At 40.0% G+C, this 12,927-nt stretch overlaps 1 protein-coding gene across 12 annotated transcripts in view; it reads right to left on the bottom strand.

Annotated features, from left to right (window-relative positions):
• ZNF566 (zinc finger protein 566) overlaps positions 1 to 12,678 on the bottom strand; it is a 62,245-nt gene extending 49,567 nt beyond the window's left edge. For 5 of the 12 annotated variants that reach the window (XR_009491179.1, XM_059877007.1, XM_059876998.1 and 2 more), the window contains exons 1-3: positions 11,739 to 12,678; positions 3,703 to 3,882; positions 1,562 to 1,634 (exon numbers count right to left, since the gene is read on the bottom strand). Coding sequence is in view for 11 of the 12 variants with exons in the window: in XM_059877007.1 (XP_059732990.1) it covers positions 1,562 to 1,634; positions 3,703 to 3,734 (105 nt within the window). In the remaining variant the exon portion in view is untranslated. Of the gene's footprint in view, positions 1 to 1,561; positions 1,635 to 3,702; positions 3,883 to 10,817; positions 10,940 to 11,531; positions 11,709 to 11,738 lie in introns of those variants that run through there. The other 7 variants (XM_059877004.1, XM_059876999.1, XM_059877001.1 and 4 more) reach the window with 7 other exon arrangements.
• Between the last annotated feature and the right edge of the window lie 249 nt (positions 12,679 to 12,927).

Raw genomic sequence — 12,927 nt, 5'->3', positions numbered from 1 at the left:
CAATATATGAGTATAATGTCCTTTCCATTCTGCAGTAAGTCAAAAGATAATGAGTAAAACTGATAATCAATATTCAAGAATTGAAGGCAGCTTTGGGAATGGAACTGGTAGAGGGGCCAGAATGAAATAGCCCTACTTTATTCGTGAACATGTACAAAATAACTTTAAAAAATATTTTATCTTAGAAAATTAAATTTGCATATAATCCAAGACTGATCCATTCCAATGTCACACTATTATAAACTGTATAATAAGAGTTATTTCTTGTTAAACAAATTCTTTTTATAAGCATTTTTTTTTCACTGAATGTTTTGTAATATGGAAATAAATGACTTCTCCTTTGCTTTCGGACATTGAGGCTGTAAGTGATCTTTAAAGACCTTCCCAACGTTAGTCCAATTTTACCTAAAACTGCCCATTGCTCGATGTAAATACCCGTTGTTCCTAAGCTACAGGAAATTGACAGAGCATGATCTAGCTTCACACAATGGCATTACTGAAGTCTATTTATCACGGATGATCTCGTGGGGTGTCAGAGTTTTACATAAGACTTTTATAACCACCAGTCATACCCCCAAACCTGAAGGGCTCATACATTAAGAGACCTTTCTGTGTATTAAGAATGACATCAGGGACTTCCCTGGTAGTCAGGTGGTTAAAGCTCGGTGCTCCCAACGCAGAGAGCACAAGTCCAATCCCTGGTCAGGGGACTAAGATCTCACATGCCAAGACAATAAAAATTAAAAAAAAAAAAAAAAAGAATGACATCAAACAAAACCATCCCGTAAATTTTCTTCCTGGAAAATCTAGGTCTGTGGAAATGATAGGGCTTTTCCCTATGAGGTGCCTAATTATCCTACTCACCTCCATCCCATCAATCACTGTCAAAGAAAATTAGATTCATTAACTAATGGAAAACACATTTCTGTTCTGCCAAGATTTCTGACACAAATCTGACAGAAGACGGTGAAAGACTTATTAACTGAGATTGTAAACGTTATTTAAAAGAAGGAACTGTGGAGGGCACTGGGTTGTTTTAGGAGGAAATAAGGTCAGGTTCCTGAAGGGGGACCATATTAACCAGTGCAAAAAAATTTTTTCCAAACCTAGTCTCCGTCAGATTGTTTTTACATTATGCAATTCACAGTATGTGGGAACAAATCAGGATTTATGCTGAAATCCGTAAGCAATTTTCTAATGGATTTTAATTTGATTAAGACTTCTTCAGAGAAACTTGGTCCCTTTAGCCCTTGAACAGTTACCTGTATCTAAGAGTATAAAAGATCTTTAACCAGATATTCTTTCCTTTTTTTAAATGATTATCTAACCACTTATATGTTTCTATAAATATCTCCACCAAGAGAGCAATTTTTGAATTGGCTTATTAGAGACCTTTTCTTTAGAGCAAGAGTAAGAGAACTTTGACACTGTGTATAACGGAGCTGTCTGAAGGCTGCTGTTGTTGTAAAACACCAAAAAGCATCGTGATAAGGAAAGCAAATATTTACATGTACTAGGCGTAAAAATGACTCTATCTGAGCAGAAAGAAACAGCATCTCACCTGAGCCATGGCTTTGATATTTGCAGAAAAGGACCAGTTCTTCTCTGGGCTCCTTTTTTGGAAAGAAGCAGAGCTGGAGAAGACAGAAAGAAGTTATACAAGAGGCCACTTGCCTCACAGCTCCCAGTATGATCATTTCCCCTCTGCTTACTTCACACAAACACGGGAGGGATTTGTGAAAAGAATGGGCAAATCTCTAATTACCCTACTCCAGAAACCTCAGGCTTTGACTACAACAGGGCAGATTTGGACCACTTGATATAGCTTAGAGAATACAGCTTGTATATATACTCAAGCAGATTCTTTACCAGGTGAGCCACCAGGGAAGCCCTGTATATATACTCATATACACACAAAGATATACTTTTTAAAAATTACAAATTGCAGCATATTGTATACACTGTTATGTTGCTGTTGTTTAGTCACCAAGTCATATCTGACTCTTTTGTGTGCACATGGACTGTACCCCTCCAGCCTCCTCTGCCAATGGGATTTCCCAGGGAATATTAGAGTGGGTTGCCATTTCCTTCTCTAAGGGATCTTCTTGACCCAGGGATTGAATCTGAGTCTCTTGCATTGGCAGGAGGATTCTTTACCATTGAGCCAACAGGGAAGCCCATACACTGTTAAACACATTGCTATTTTTACTTAAAAGTATCTTGGACCAGATCCCAACTAGTACATTCAAAGATACATAATTAATTCTCTTAGCTTACATTGGATTCTATTAAATGGATACACTTTAATTTATTCAACCAATTTGCTGCCAATTATCATTTGGGTCGTTTCCTGTCTTTCACTATAACAAACAATGCTATAGTAAATATCCTTGTACATATTAATATATCATTTTACCTGTATATGAATTCTGAATGATTAATTCCTAAAAGCTGGTCATATGCATTTTAATTTGGATATATATTGGTCAAACTGATTTTCAGTGATCTTGGATTGTACAATCAGGTCCCAAGTCCTGACCAAGAAACATCTGATTGATAAACCAGATCCTCTCATCTTGTCTAGTTTGAGAAATCTTTTGGGGTTAATGAATCTTGACTTAAGAAAACTGTAATCCAAAAAAAGCAAACAAAGTAATTTTACAGAATTTATAGTAATTTGGGGAAGATATTAAAATCAGCATAACAACAGAAAGGAAGTAAAATCACAGAAATAACATAGAAACGGACTAAATCCATATCACTGTTGCTTTACAATAGCTTTTGACTATAAGTATAGTAATAAAATTTGTGAAAACTGTATATTCTATTTCCTTTACTAATAGAAGCCTAAACTGTTTAGGGAGATAACTGAATTTGTGCTGCTGCTGCTGCTAAGTCGCTTCAGTCATGTCCAACTCTGTGCGACCCCATAGATGGCAGCCCACCAGGCTCCCCCATCCCTGGGATTCTCCAGGCAAGAACACTGGAGTGGGTTGCCATTTCCTTCTCCAATGCATGGAAGTGAAAAGTGAAAGCGAAGTTGCTCAGTCGTGTCTGACTCTTCGCAACCCCATGGACTGCAGCCCACCAGGCTCCTTCATCCATGGGACTTTCCAGGCAAGAGTACTGGAGTGGGGTGCCATTGCCTTCTCCGAACTGCATTTGTGATCGATGTCTAAATGCCTAAGAAAATTTGTGTCTGTTTATAGGTTCTAAGAATGTAATAAACTGAACATTATAAAAGTATACAGGGCAGTGAGCATTCCACTATGCATCAAGCTCCTGGATTATCAATTGTCAATAATTTCATGTAAAACTGACCACTCAGGAAATAATTTCATGGTATCACAGTATCAATTATTTAATAGCTACTTTTACCACTACCCCTAGTTACTCACGGCATTCCCCCACAGGTAAACAAATTCCAGACATGAAAACCAAAGTAATCCATAAATGCCTCTTCCTTAAAACCTGAAAGCATTCCTTTAACCTAAGTATTATTATTTACTAAGTTCTTAGTATTTTTCTCAACTGTACAGCCTATTATGTACCAGGTACTGTGCTAGACACTAAAGAATCAACAGTTATCCAGAAAGATTTGAAAAGAGTTCCTTCTCCTATACTCCTCACTTTAAGTCCCCTTTTCTAGTCTGTCCTCCTGGCCTTTCCCTGATTATAAAGGGACTTCCTCAGGTGTTGTACCTGTCAAGCAGAATGGGCAGGAAACTTCTCATCTCAATAGCTTCATATGATGCTTGTCACATTCCCAACACTCTTCATCTTTTCCCCTAGATGGTAACCTCCCAGCCTGAATTCTTCCATCTGGAGGATCTGCTCCTCTCTTTTAAAGCCAATGATCTCTGTAGCCAAGACCACAGTATGCTTGCAACACAACCACACAGAGGGAAAGAGCACTGTCAAAAGATAACACTATAGAGAAGAGTCTTGCACTCTAATAAGTAGCTTAAAATTTGTGAGAATTTTGCACTCATCTAAATAATAAAGCTATCTTTTAATCAAAAATGTAATGTTTTAAATTATTTCCAGCATTATCCTGAAAATTTCCTGTATGCTAGGAACTGTACTTGTCTGTTAGTAATAGGGACCTGAAAAGCAGTTTAATTTTTCTTATACAATAAGAAAGCAGAAGTAGTTAGTGACTGGCTTTGGCCCCCATGATTGTTTTAGACACAATATCTCTCATACAATTAAAGATTACCAGACATGCAAGGAGATAAAACAGAAAACAAGCAGAATCAAAGACAATTTAGATACTGGAGTAGGCAAACCATTTAAAATATTAATAGCTACAACTAAAATGTTGAAGACAACCAAGGAAAAGACAGGCAAATGGACGGATGATAAGTTGAAGAAACTAAACACAACTGAAATCCATAAAAAGGAATCAAATAGACTATCTATTTCAGCCAATTAAGAAATAAATAAGTTACTGCATGGTTTTGAGAAACCAGGATTACTGAACTCAGACAAGCCAACAAAAAATATTCACGTGAAGTACAAGAGAAAAAAAAAAAAAAATAACAGCAATGAGTGTAAAAGATATATGGAACAGTTAAAAGATCACCACACATGTAAGTGGAGTTTCAGAGGAGAAAACAGACTGGACAGGAATTAATATTTGAGTAAATTAATTAAAAATCCTAACAAGAGTTTCAAGAAGTTCAGCAAACAGAAGACTAATATACAAGAAGGTAAACAAAACAAACACACAAAAGCAAAACCACAACCAAGCAAATTGTTAGAGTCAAACTGTTGAAAACCAAAGAGAAAGGAAAATAATTCTTGACAGTACTTAAGAGGAATAAAAGACCTATTACCAACAGCGTGATGAAAAAGAGAGGGATAATACAAATGAACAAAATCAGTAATGAAAAGGGAATATCTTTACAGATGCCATTGACATTAAAAAGATAATTTGTTATTTTTGTTTAGTCCTAAGTCATGTCTGACTCTCTGTGATCTCATGGACTATAGCCCACCAGGCTCCTCTGTCCATGGAATTCTCCAGGCAAGAATACTGGAGTCAGTTGCCATTCCCTTCTCCACAGGATCTTCCTGACCCAGGGATCAAAAAGAAAAACCATTTGAGGGACTTCTCTGATGGTCTAGTGGCTAAGACTATCTGCCCAATGCAGGGGGCCTAGGTTTGATCCCTGGTCAGAGAACTAGATCCCACATACCACAACTAAGACCTGGCACAATCAAACAAATAAATAAATATTTTTTAAAAAAACCATCTGATACTTACTAATTAAAAGGGGAAAAACAGTAATTTTACAAAGGAGAAACCAGGGAGAAATCACTCTAACCAAGTAACCTAAGTTAACACTACTAGTAATGAGATATCATATAGCTTCTGATATGACACATTGAGAAGAAGAAATTATTTCTGTGATCTTTTTGCCAAAAAGGTATAGTCTAAATTTAGCCAAGAGGAAACAGCAGACAAATTCAAATTTAAAGACACTCAAAAAATAGGCCAAAGAACTAAACAGACATTTCTCCAAGGAAACATACAGATGGCTAACAAATACATGCATGAAAAGATGCTCAACATGACTCATTATCAGAGAAATGCAAATCAAAACCACAATGAGGTACCGTTACACACCAGTCAGAATGGCCGCTGTCAAAAAGTCTATACACAATAAATGCTGGAGAGGGTGCGGAGAAACAGGAATCCTCTTACATTGTTGGTGGGAATGCAAACTAGTACATCCACTATGGAGAACAGTGTGGAGAGTCCTTAAAAACCTGGAAATAGAACTGCCATACGACCCAGCAATCCCACTGCTGGGCATACACACTGAGGAAACCAGAACTGAAAAAGACACGTACCCCAATGCTCATCACAGCACTATTTACTATAGCCAGGACATGGAAGCAACCTAGATATCCATTGGCAGACAAATGGATAAGAAAGTTGTGGTACATATACACAATGGAATATTACTCAGCCATTAAGAAGAATGCATTTGAATCAGTTCTAATGAGGTGGATGAAACTGGAGGCTATTATATAGAGTGAAGTAAGCCAGAAAGAAAAACACCAATACAGTATACTAACGCATATATATGGAATTTAGAAAGATGGTAACAATGACCCTATATGTGAGACAGCAAAAGAGACACAGATGCAAAGAACAGTCTTTTGGACTCTATGGGAGAAGGTGAGGGTGGGATGATTTGAGAGGGTAGTGTTGAAATGTGTATATTATCATATGTGAAGCAGATCACCGGTCCAGGTTTGATGCATGAGACAGGGTGCCCAGGGCTGCTGCACTGGGATGACCCAGAGGGATGGGATGGGGAGGGAGGTGGGAGGAGGGTTCTGGATGGGGAACACATGTGTGCCCGTGACTGATTCATGTTGATGTTTGGCGAAAACCACTACAATATTGTAAAGTAATCAGCCTCCAGTTAAAATAAATAATTTAACAAAAAAGACATTCAACAAAATAACTGGCCAGTGCTCTTCAAAAGTGTCACGGACATAAAAGATAAGAAGGACAAAAGAACTATGTCAGATGGGAGGAATACTAATAAAACAAGACAACTAAATCAATCTGGGCATTTAGATAGGATTCTTTAACAGAGCAGGGCACTGATAAGACAATTAGCAAAATTTAAATAAAGTCTGTAAATTAGCAAAACTCATGTATCAGGGTAAATCTCCTGGTTCTCCTAATTGTACTGTGGAAACTTGAGTGAAGAGTGTATTGGAATCCTTCGCCTTATGCTTACAATGTAAAAATAAAAAGTTTCTTAAACATGAAAAAAAAAATTAAAAGGACCAGAGGACACTTTTAAAAACTGTGTATCTGAATGGCTAATAAAAATAGGAAAAGATGCTAAATAGCGTAACACATCAGGGAAAACAAAATTAAAAACTGTGATGAAACTGCTATATATCCACCAGGATAGTTAAAAGATTGATAATTTCAAATAACAGACATGATGTAGAGCAACTGAAACTCTCATACATTACTGGATGGAGTGTAAATTGGTACAACATAAGATATTGGTAGTATCAATTAAACATATGCCTGCCGATGATCTAGGACTTCCCTGATGGCTCAGAGGGTAAAGAATCTGCCTGCAATGTGGGAGACCTGGGTCAGGAAGATTCCCCTGGAGAAGGGAATGGCTAAACACAGCATTATTCCTGCCTGAAGAATTCCATGCACAGAGGAGGCTGGAGGGCTCCAGTGCATGGGGTCACCCAATGATCTAGCAATTCCACTCCTAAATGTTTACTCAAGAGACAAGCATTTATTTATTTTGATGATTATCTAGTTAGCTTGGTTTGTGCTGGATCTTTGCTTCTACGCGGGCTTTTCTCTAGTTGCAGCAAGTGGGAGCTACAGTCTAGTTGCAGTGCACAGTCTTACTGCAATGGCTTTCCTTGCTGCTGAGCACGGCTCTAGGCTGCTTGGGCTTCAGTAGTTGCAGTGCATGGGCTCAGCACTTGGGGCTGCCAGGGTCTTGAGCACAGGCTCTATAGTTGTGGCTTCGCTGCTCTCTGGCATGTGGGATCCTCCTGGTTGTTCTTTAGTTATTCAGTCATGTCTGACTCTTTGTGACTCCATGGACTGTAGCCCTCTAGGTCCCTGTGTCCATGGGATTTGCCAAGGCAAGAATATTGGAGTAGGTTGCCATTTCCTTCTCCACTCAGGATCTTTCCACTCAGGGATTGAACCTGCATCTCCTGCATTGCAGGCAAATTCTTTACCACTGGGCCAACAGGGAAGCCCTAAGAAGAGCATTTATGTGTTCATCAAAACCACAGTAGAATGTTCATAGCAGCAACACAATTTGTAATAGCCACAAACTGGAAACTATTAAATGTCCCTGAACAGTGTAATCAGGGATGAAAATAGGAAGTCAAAAAATACCAGGAGTACAGGCAAGTTTGGCCTTGGAGTACAGAATGAAGCAGGGCAAAGGCTAAGAGTTTTGCCAAGAGAACACACTGGTCATAGCAAACACCCTCTTCCAACAACACAAGAGAAGACTCTACACATGGACATCACCAGATGGTCAACACCGAAATCAGACTGGTTATATTCTTTGCAGCCAAAAATGGAGACGTTCTATACAGTAAGCAAAAACAAGACCAGGGGCTGACTGTGGCTCAGATCATGAACTCCTTATTGCAAAATTCAGACTTAAATTGAAATTAGGGAAAACCACTAGACCATTCAGGTATGACCTCAATCAAATCCCTTACAATTACACAGTGTAAGTGACAAATAGATTCAAAGGATTAGATCTGCTAGAGTGCTTGAAGAACTATGGACGGAGGTTCATGACATCATACAGGAGGCAGTGATCAACCATCCCCCAAAAAAAGTAATGCAAAAAGGCAAAATGGCCGTTTGAGGAGGCCTTACAAATAGCTGAGAAAAGAAGAGAAGCTAAAGGCAAAGGAGAAAAGAAAAAATATACCCATCTAAATGCAGAGTTCCAAAGAATAGCAGGAACTTATCTGCTTCCTCAGTGATCAATGCAAAGAAACAGAGAAAAACAATAGAATGGGAAAGATTAGAGATCTCTTCCAGAAAATTAGAGATGCCAAGGGGACATTTCATGCAAAGATGGTACAATAAAGGACAGAAAAAGTACTGACCTAACAGAAGTACAAGATATTAAGAAGAGGTGGCAAGAATACACAGTAGAACCATACAAAAAAGATCTTAACAACCCAGATAACCTTGATGGTGTGTTCACTCACCTAGAGCCAGACATCCTGGAATGTGAAGTCAAATGGGCCTTAGGAAGCATCACTACGAACAAAGCTAGTGGAAGTGAAGAAATTCCAGCTGAGCTATTTCAAATCCTAAAAGATGATGCTGTGAACTCAATAGGCCAGCAAATTTGGAAAACTCAGCAGTGGCCCCAGGACTAGAAAAGGTCAGTTTTCATTCCAATCCCAAAGAAAGGCAATGCCAAAGAATGTTCAAACTACCGCACAATTGCACTCATCTCACACGCTAGCATATTAATGCTCAAAATTCTCCAAGAGAGGCTTCAACAGGACATAAATTGAGAACTTTCAGATGTTCAAGCTGGATTTAGAAAAGGCAGAGGAACCAGAGATCAAATTGCCAACATCCACTGGATCACAATAATAAGCAAGAGAGTTCCAGAAAAACATCTACCTCTGCTTTATTGACTATACCAAAGTCGTTCACTGTGTGGATAACAACAAACTGTGGAAAATTCTTCAAGAGATGGGAATACCAGACCACTTTACCTGCCTCCTGAGAAATCTGTATGCAGGTCAAGAAGGAATAGAACCAGACATGGAACAACGGACTGGTTCCAAATTGGGAAACGGGTTCATCAAGGCTGTATATTGTCACCCTGCTTATTTAACTTATATATGCAGAGTACATCATGCAAAATTCCAGGCTGGATGAAGCACAAGCTAGAATCAAGACTGTTGGAAGAAATATCAATAACCTCATATATGCAGATGACACCACCCTTATGGCAGAAAGCGAAGAGGAACTAAAGAGGAGAGTGAAAACACTGGCTTAAAACTCAACATTCAAAATACTAAGATAATGGCATCTGGTCCCATCACTTCATGGCAAATAGATGGGGAAACAATGGAAACAGTGACAGACTTTTTTTTCTTTGGCTCCAAATCACTGCAGATGGTGACTGCAGCCATGAAATTAAAAGACTTTTGCTCCTTGGAAGAAAAGCTATGACAAACCTAGACAGCATTTTAAAAAGCAGATACATCACTTTGCTGACAAAGGTCCATCTAATCAAAGCTGTGATATTTCCAGTAGTCATGTATGGATAAGACAGCTGGACCATAAAGAAAGCTGAGTGCTGAAGAATTGATGCTTTTGAACTGTGGTGCTGAAGAAGACTCTTGAGAATCCCTTGGACTACAAGGAGATCAAACCAGTCAATCCTAAAGGAAATCAATCCTGAATATGCACTGGAGGGACTGATGCTGAAGCTGAAGCTCCAATAATTTGGCCATCTGATGTGAAAAACTGATTCACTGGAAAAGACCCTGCTTCTGGGAAAGATTGAAGGCAGGAGAAGAAGAGGACGACAGTGGATGGATGGCATCACCAACTCGATGGACATGAGTTTGAGCAGGCTCTGGGAGTTGGTGATGGACAGGGAAGCCTGGCGTCCTGCAGTCCACGGGGTCACAAAGAGTCAGACATGACTGAGTAACTGAACTGAACAGTGGATTCAATAAATTGTAACATACCCCCAAATGTAATGAGAACTAAGTACAATTACACTCAACAACATAGATGAGCTTCATAGAAATAATGTGGAACAAAAGAAACCAGACACAAAGGAATACATGGTATATAAATCCATTTAAATATGAAATTCATGAATGGATCAAATTAATTAATGGTTATAGAATTCTGAATACTGATGTTGGGAGAGGAATATCTGGGAAGGGCATGAGGGAATCTTCTGGGATGCTGGCAAAATTCTTTACGATGATCTAGGAAACTGTTTTATGGCCATATACTTAAGATTTGTGCACTTACTGTATATATTCTATATATCATACTACTACTACTAAGTCACTTCAGTTGTGTCCAACTCTGTGTGACCCCACAGACGGCAGCCCACCAGGCTCCCCCTTCCCTGGGATTCTCCAGGCAAGAAGTGGGTTGCCATTTCCTTCTCCACTATATATCATAAAAATGTTAAAAAAAAAAAAAACTATCAGAACCATGTTTTGGTAGGGACATGGAGCAATGAGATGTTTGAAACACTGATGTAAAGTATAAACATGGCACTCACTTTGGTAAATATCTTGGCACTACTGGGAAAGTGGAAGATACATGATAACACTCCTAGAACTCCACTGGTGGGTAAACTCATGCATGGTAACCTATGTAAAAGAATGTTCATGGCAGCACAGTCTATAAAGTAAAAAAAGTAGAAATAACGCAAATGTCCATCATTACTAGAAGGGATGAATAATAGCAGTTTAATGGATGGAATATCGCAAAGAAAACAAATGAACAACTATTAAAATATAATATGGGTAATTCTCAAAAACACAGTTGTACAAATAAAGTAAGAGATAAAAGACAGTATGGGGCATTCATATAAAGTTTAAAAATAGGGGAAAACTACTGTATAAAGCTTAAAGAGATATATATACATAAGTGAAAACATTTCATACAGTTTTCCAGTCACACAAACATAATCACACAAATTTAAACCATCAGGGTGTCATACAGCTAAAGATAACCCACAACCCAAACACAGGGCCGCATACCCAGGGTCACATAGCACAATCACACTTTTCGAAAGAAGACAGTCACACCGGCACTGTCACGAGCACTGCACACCTGCAAATGGCCGTACAGTCACAATCACACTCACCACAGATAAAATCACACAGTATCCACAGGTACCCCCACGTGTACTCTGCAGCCCATAGTCGCACAATCACACCCCTCTAAGGGGACAAACGCTATCACATTCACCGAGTCAAAAGCTACTCACATCCCCACATACAATGACGCAAGTGATTACACGCACATGACCAGGACGCATCCCGTCACATCGGCACAGTCACAGGTTCTCAGACAGTTAAGCAAACGGTTATCACTGGAACCTCACACACGCTCACTACCGGAAGAGCCAGACACAATCACGTGGTCATTCATCACTTACACCAACGCAAACACAATCACACAATTTCCAACTCACCTCTTCAGCGAGCGGTACAAGGCCTAAGCTCCGGCCCCGCCCTCTTCTCTGATTCCCCACTTCAGGTCTCCCAAGCTTCCTAAGAAGCTGAACCTTCCACAACAAGATAACACTAGCTGGTGCAGACCTGAGGGTCCCGCCAGCGCGTGACTTTGAGGCTGAACTCACGCGAGAATCACGTTCTTGCCGAGGAGTCCTCTGGGAAGTGTAGTCAGAGACATGCCTGTGGCTGACAAGATGGCTACCGGTCAACCGGATTTCTATCAGAGATCAGCTGCGGCCCCGCCTAAAGGGTTGCATGCCCCTCATCAAACCGCCCACCGGAGGCCTCACAGAGCCTGGCTCAGCCTCGGGCCGTGACTCCCGAGAAAGCCCACTGTGAAACGTTTAAAAATGGATTTTCCTACTATCCCCGGGAGTTGAACAGACTCTGGAAGAAAAAACTAGACCCCAAGCGGGGAGAAATAGCACAGCCGAGCCTTCTGGGAAATGTAGTTAGGGAGTAGGAAAAGCGAGCGGTGAATGGACCGTTTGAAATTGGTCTTAGCCTGCTCCTGGTCGCACCGTGGAGACTTCTGGGAGTGTCACTGCCCAAGGCGTGCGCAGGCTTCTTGGGTCGCCGTTTTGGCCTTTGTTCGGCCGTGAGTTTGGTTTAGGGGTTCCTCAGTGTAGAGAAATTGTGGGACCTGAACTTGTGAGACTCAAAACTAGTCTGGGAGGCCGAAGGGAAGGGGTGCCGGGAATCTGCAACGCGATTGGGGAGGTTGAAGGCGGAGGAGTCCTAAACGTGAAACGGGGAGGAATTGCTGCTGCTGGGAAGGGGGCTGGTGTTATTCTGTGCTACTTAACTGATTTCTGTGTGGTTCGGGGAGTGAGGAGAAGGGGAGGCGGTGAGGTCACTCTGCAGGAGGCAAGTAATGAGAACTCGGGGTGTTTTTCATTCATAGTGTGTGGTGATATTAGGGAGAGGGAGAAACTGGATTCAGGATTTTGTGTGTCTATGTAACTGATAATTTCATTGAATATCACTGTATGTATGATTGTATCTTGGAAAATAATCTCTGAGCCTCATTGTAAAACGGTAACAAGAAGGGTAAATTTTCCTTGAAGTATTTTTGTCGTTATTGTTAAGGTTTGATGGAACAAAGGTTACATTACTGAGCTAATAAATGATTTAAAGCTTGACTTT

Source organism: Bos taurus, chromosome 18, assembly GCF_002263795.3.
Source record: "Bos taurus isolate L1 Dominette 01449 registration number 42190680 breed Hereford chromosome 18, ARS-UCD2.0, whole genome shotgun sequence".
NCBI classification, from domain to species: domain Eukaryota; kingdom Metazoa; phylum Chordata; class Mammalia; order Artiodactyla; family Bovidae; genus Bos; species Bos taurus.
This window is presented reverse-complemented; position numbering and strand designations above follow the sequence as displayed.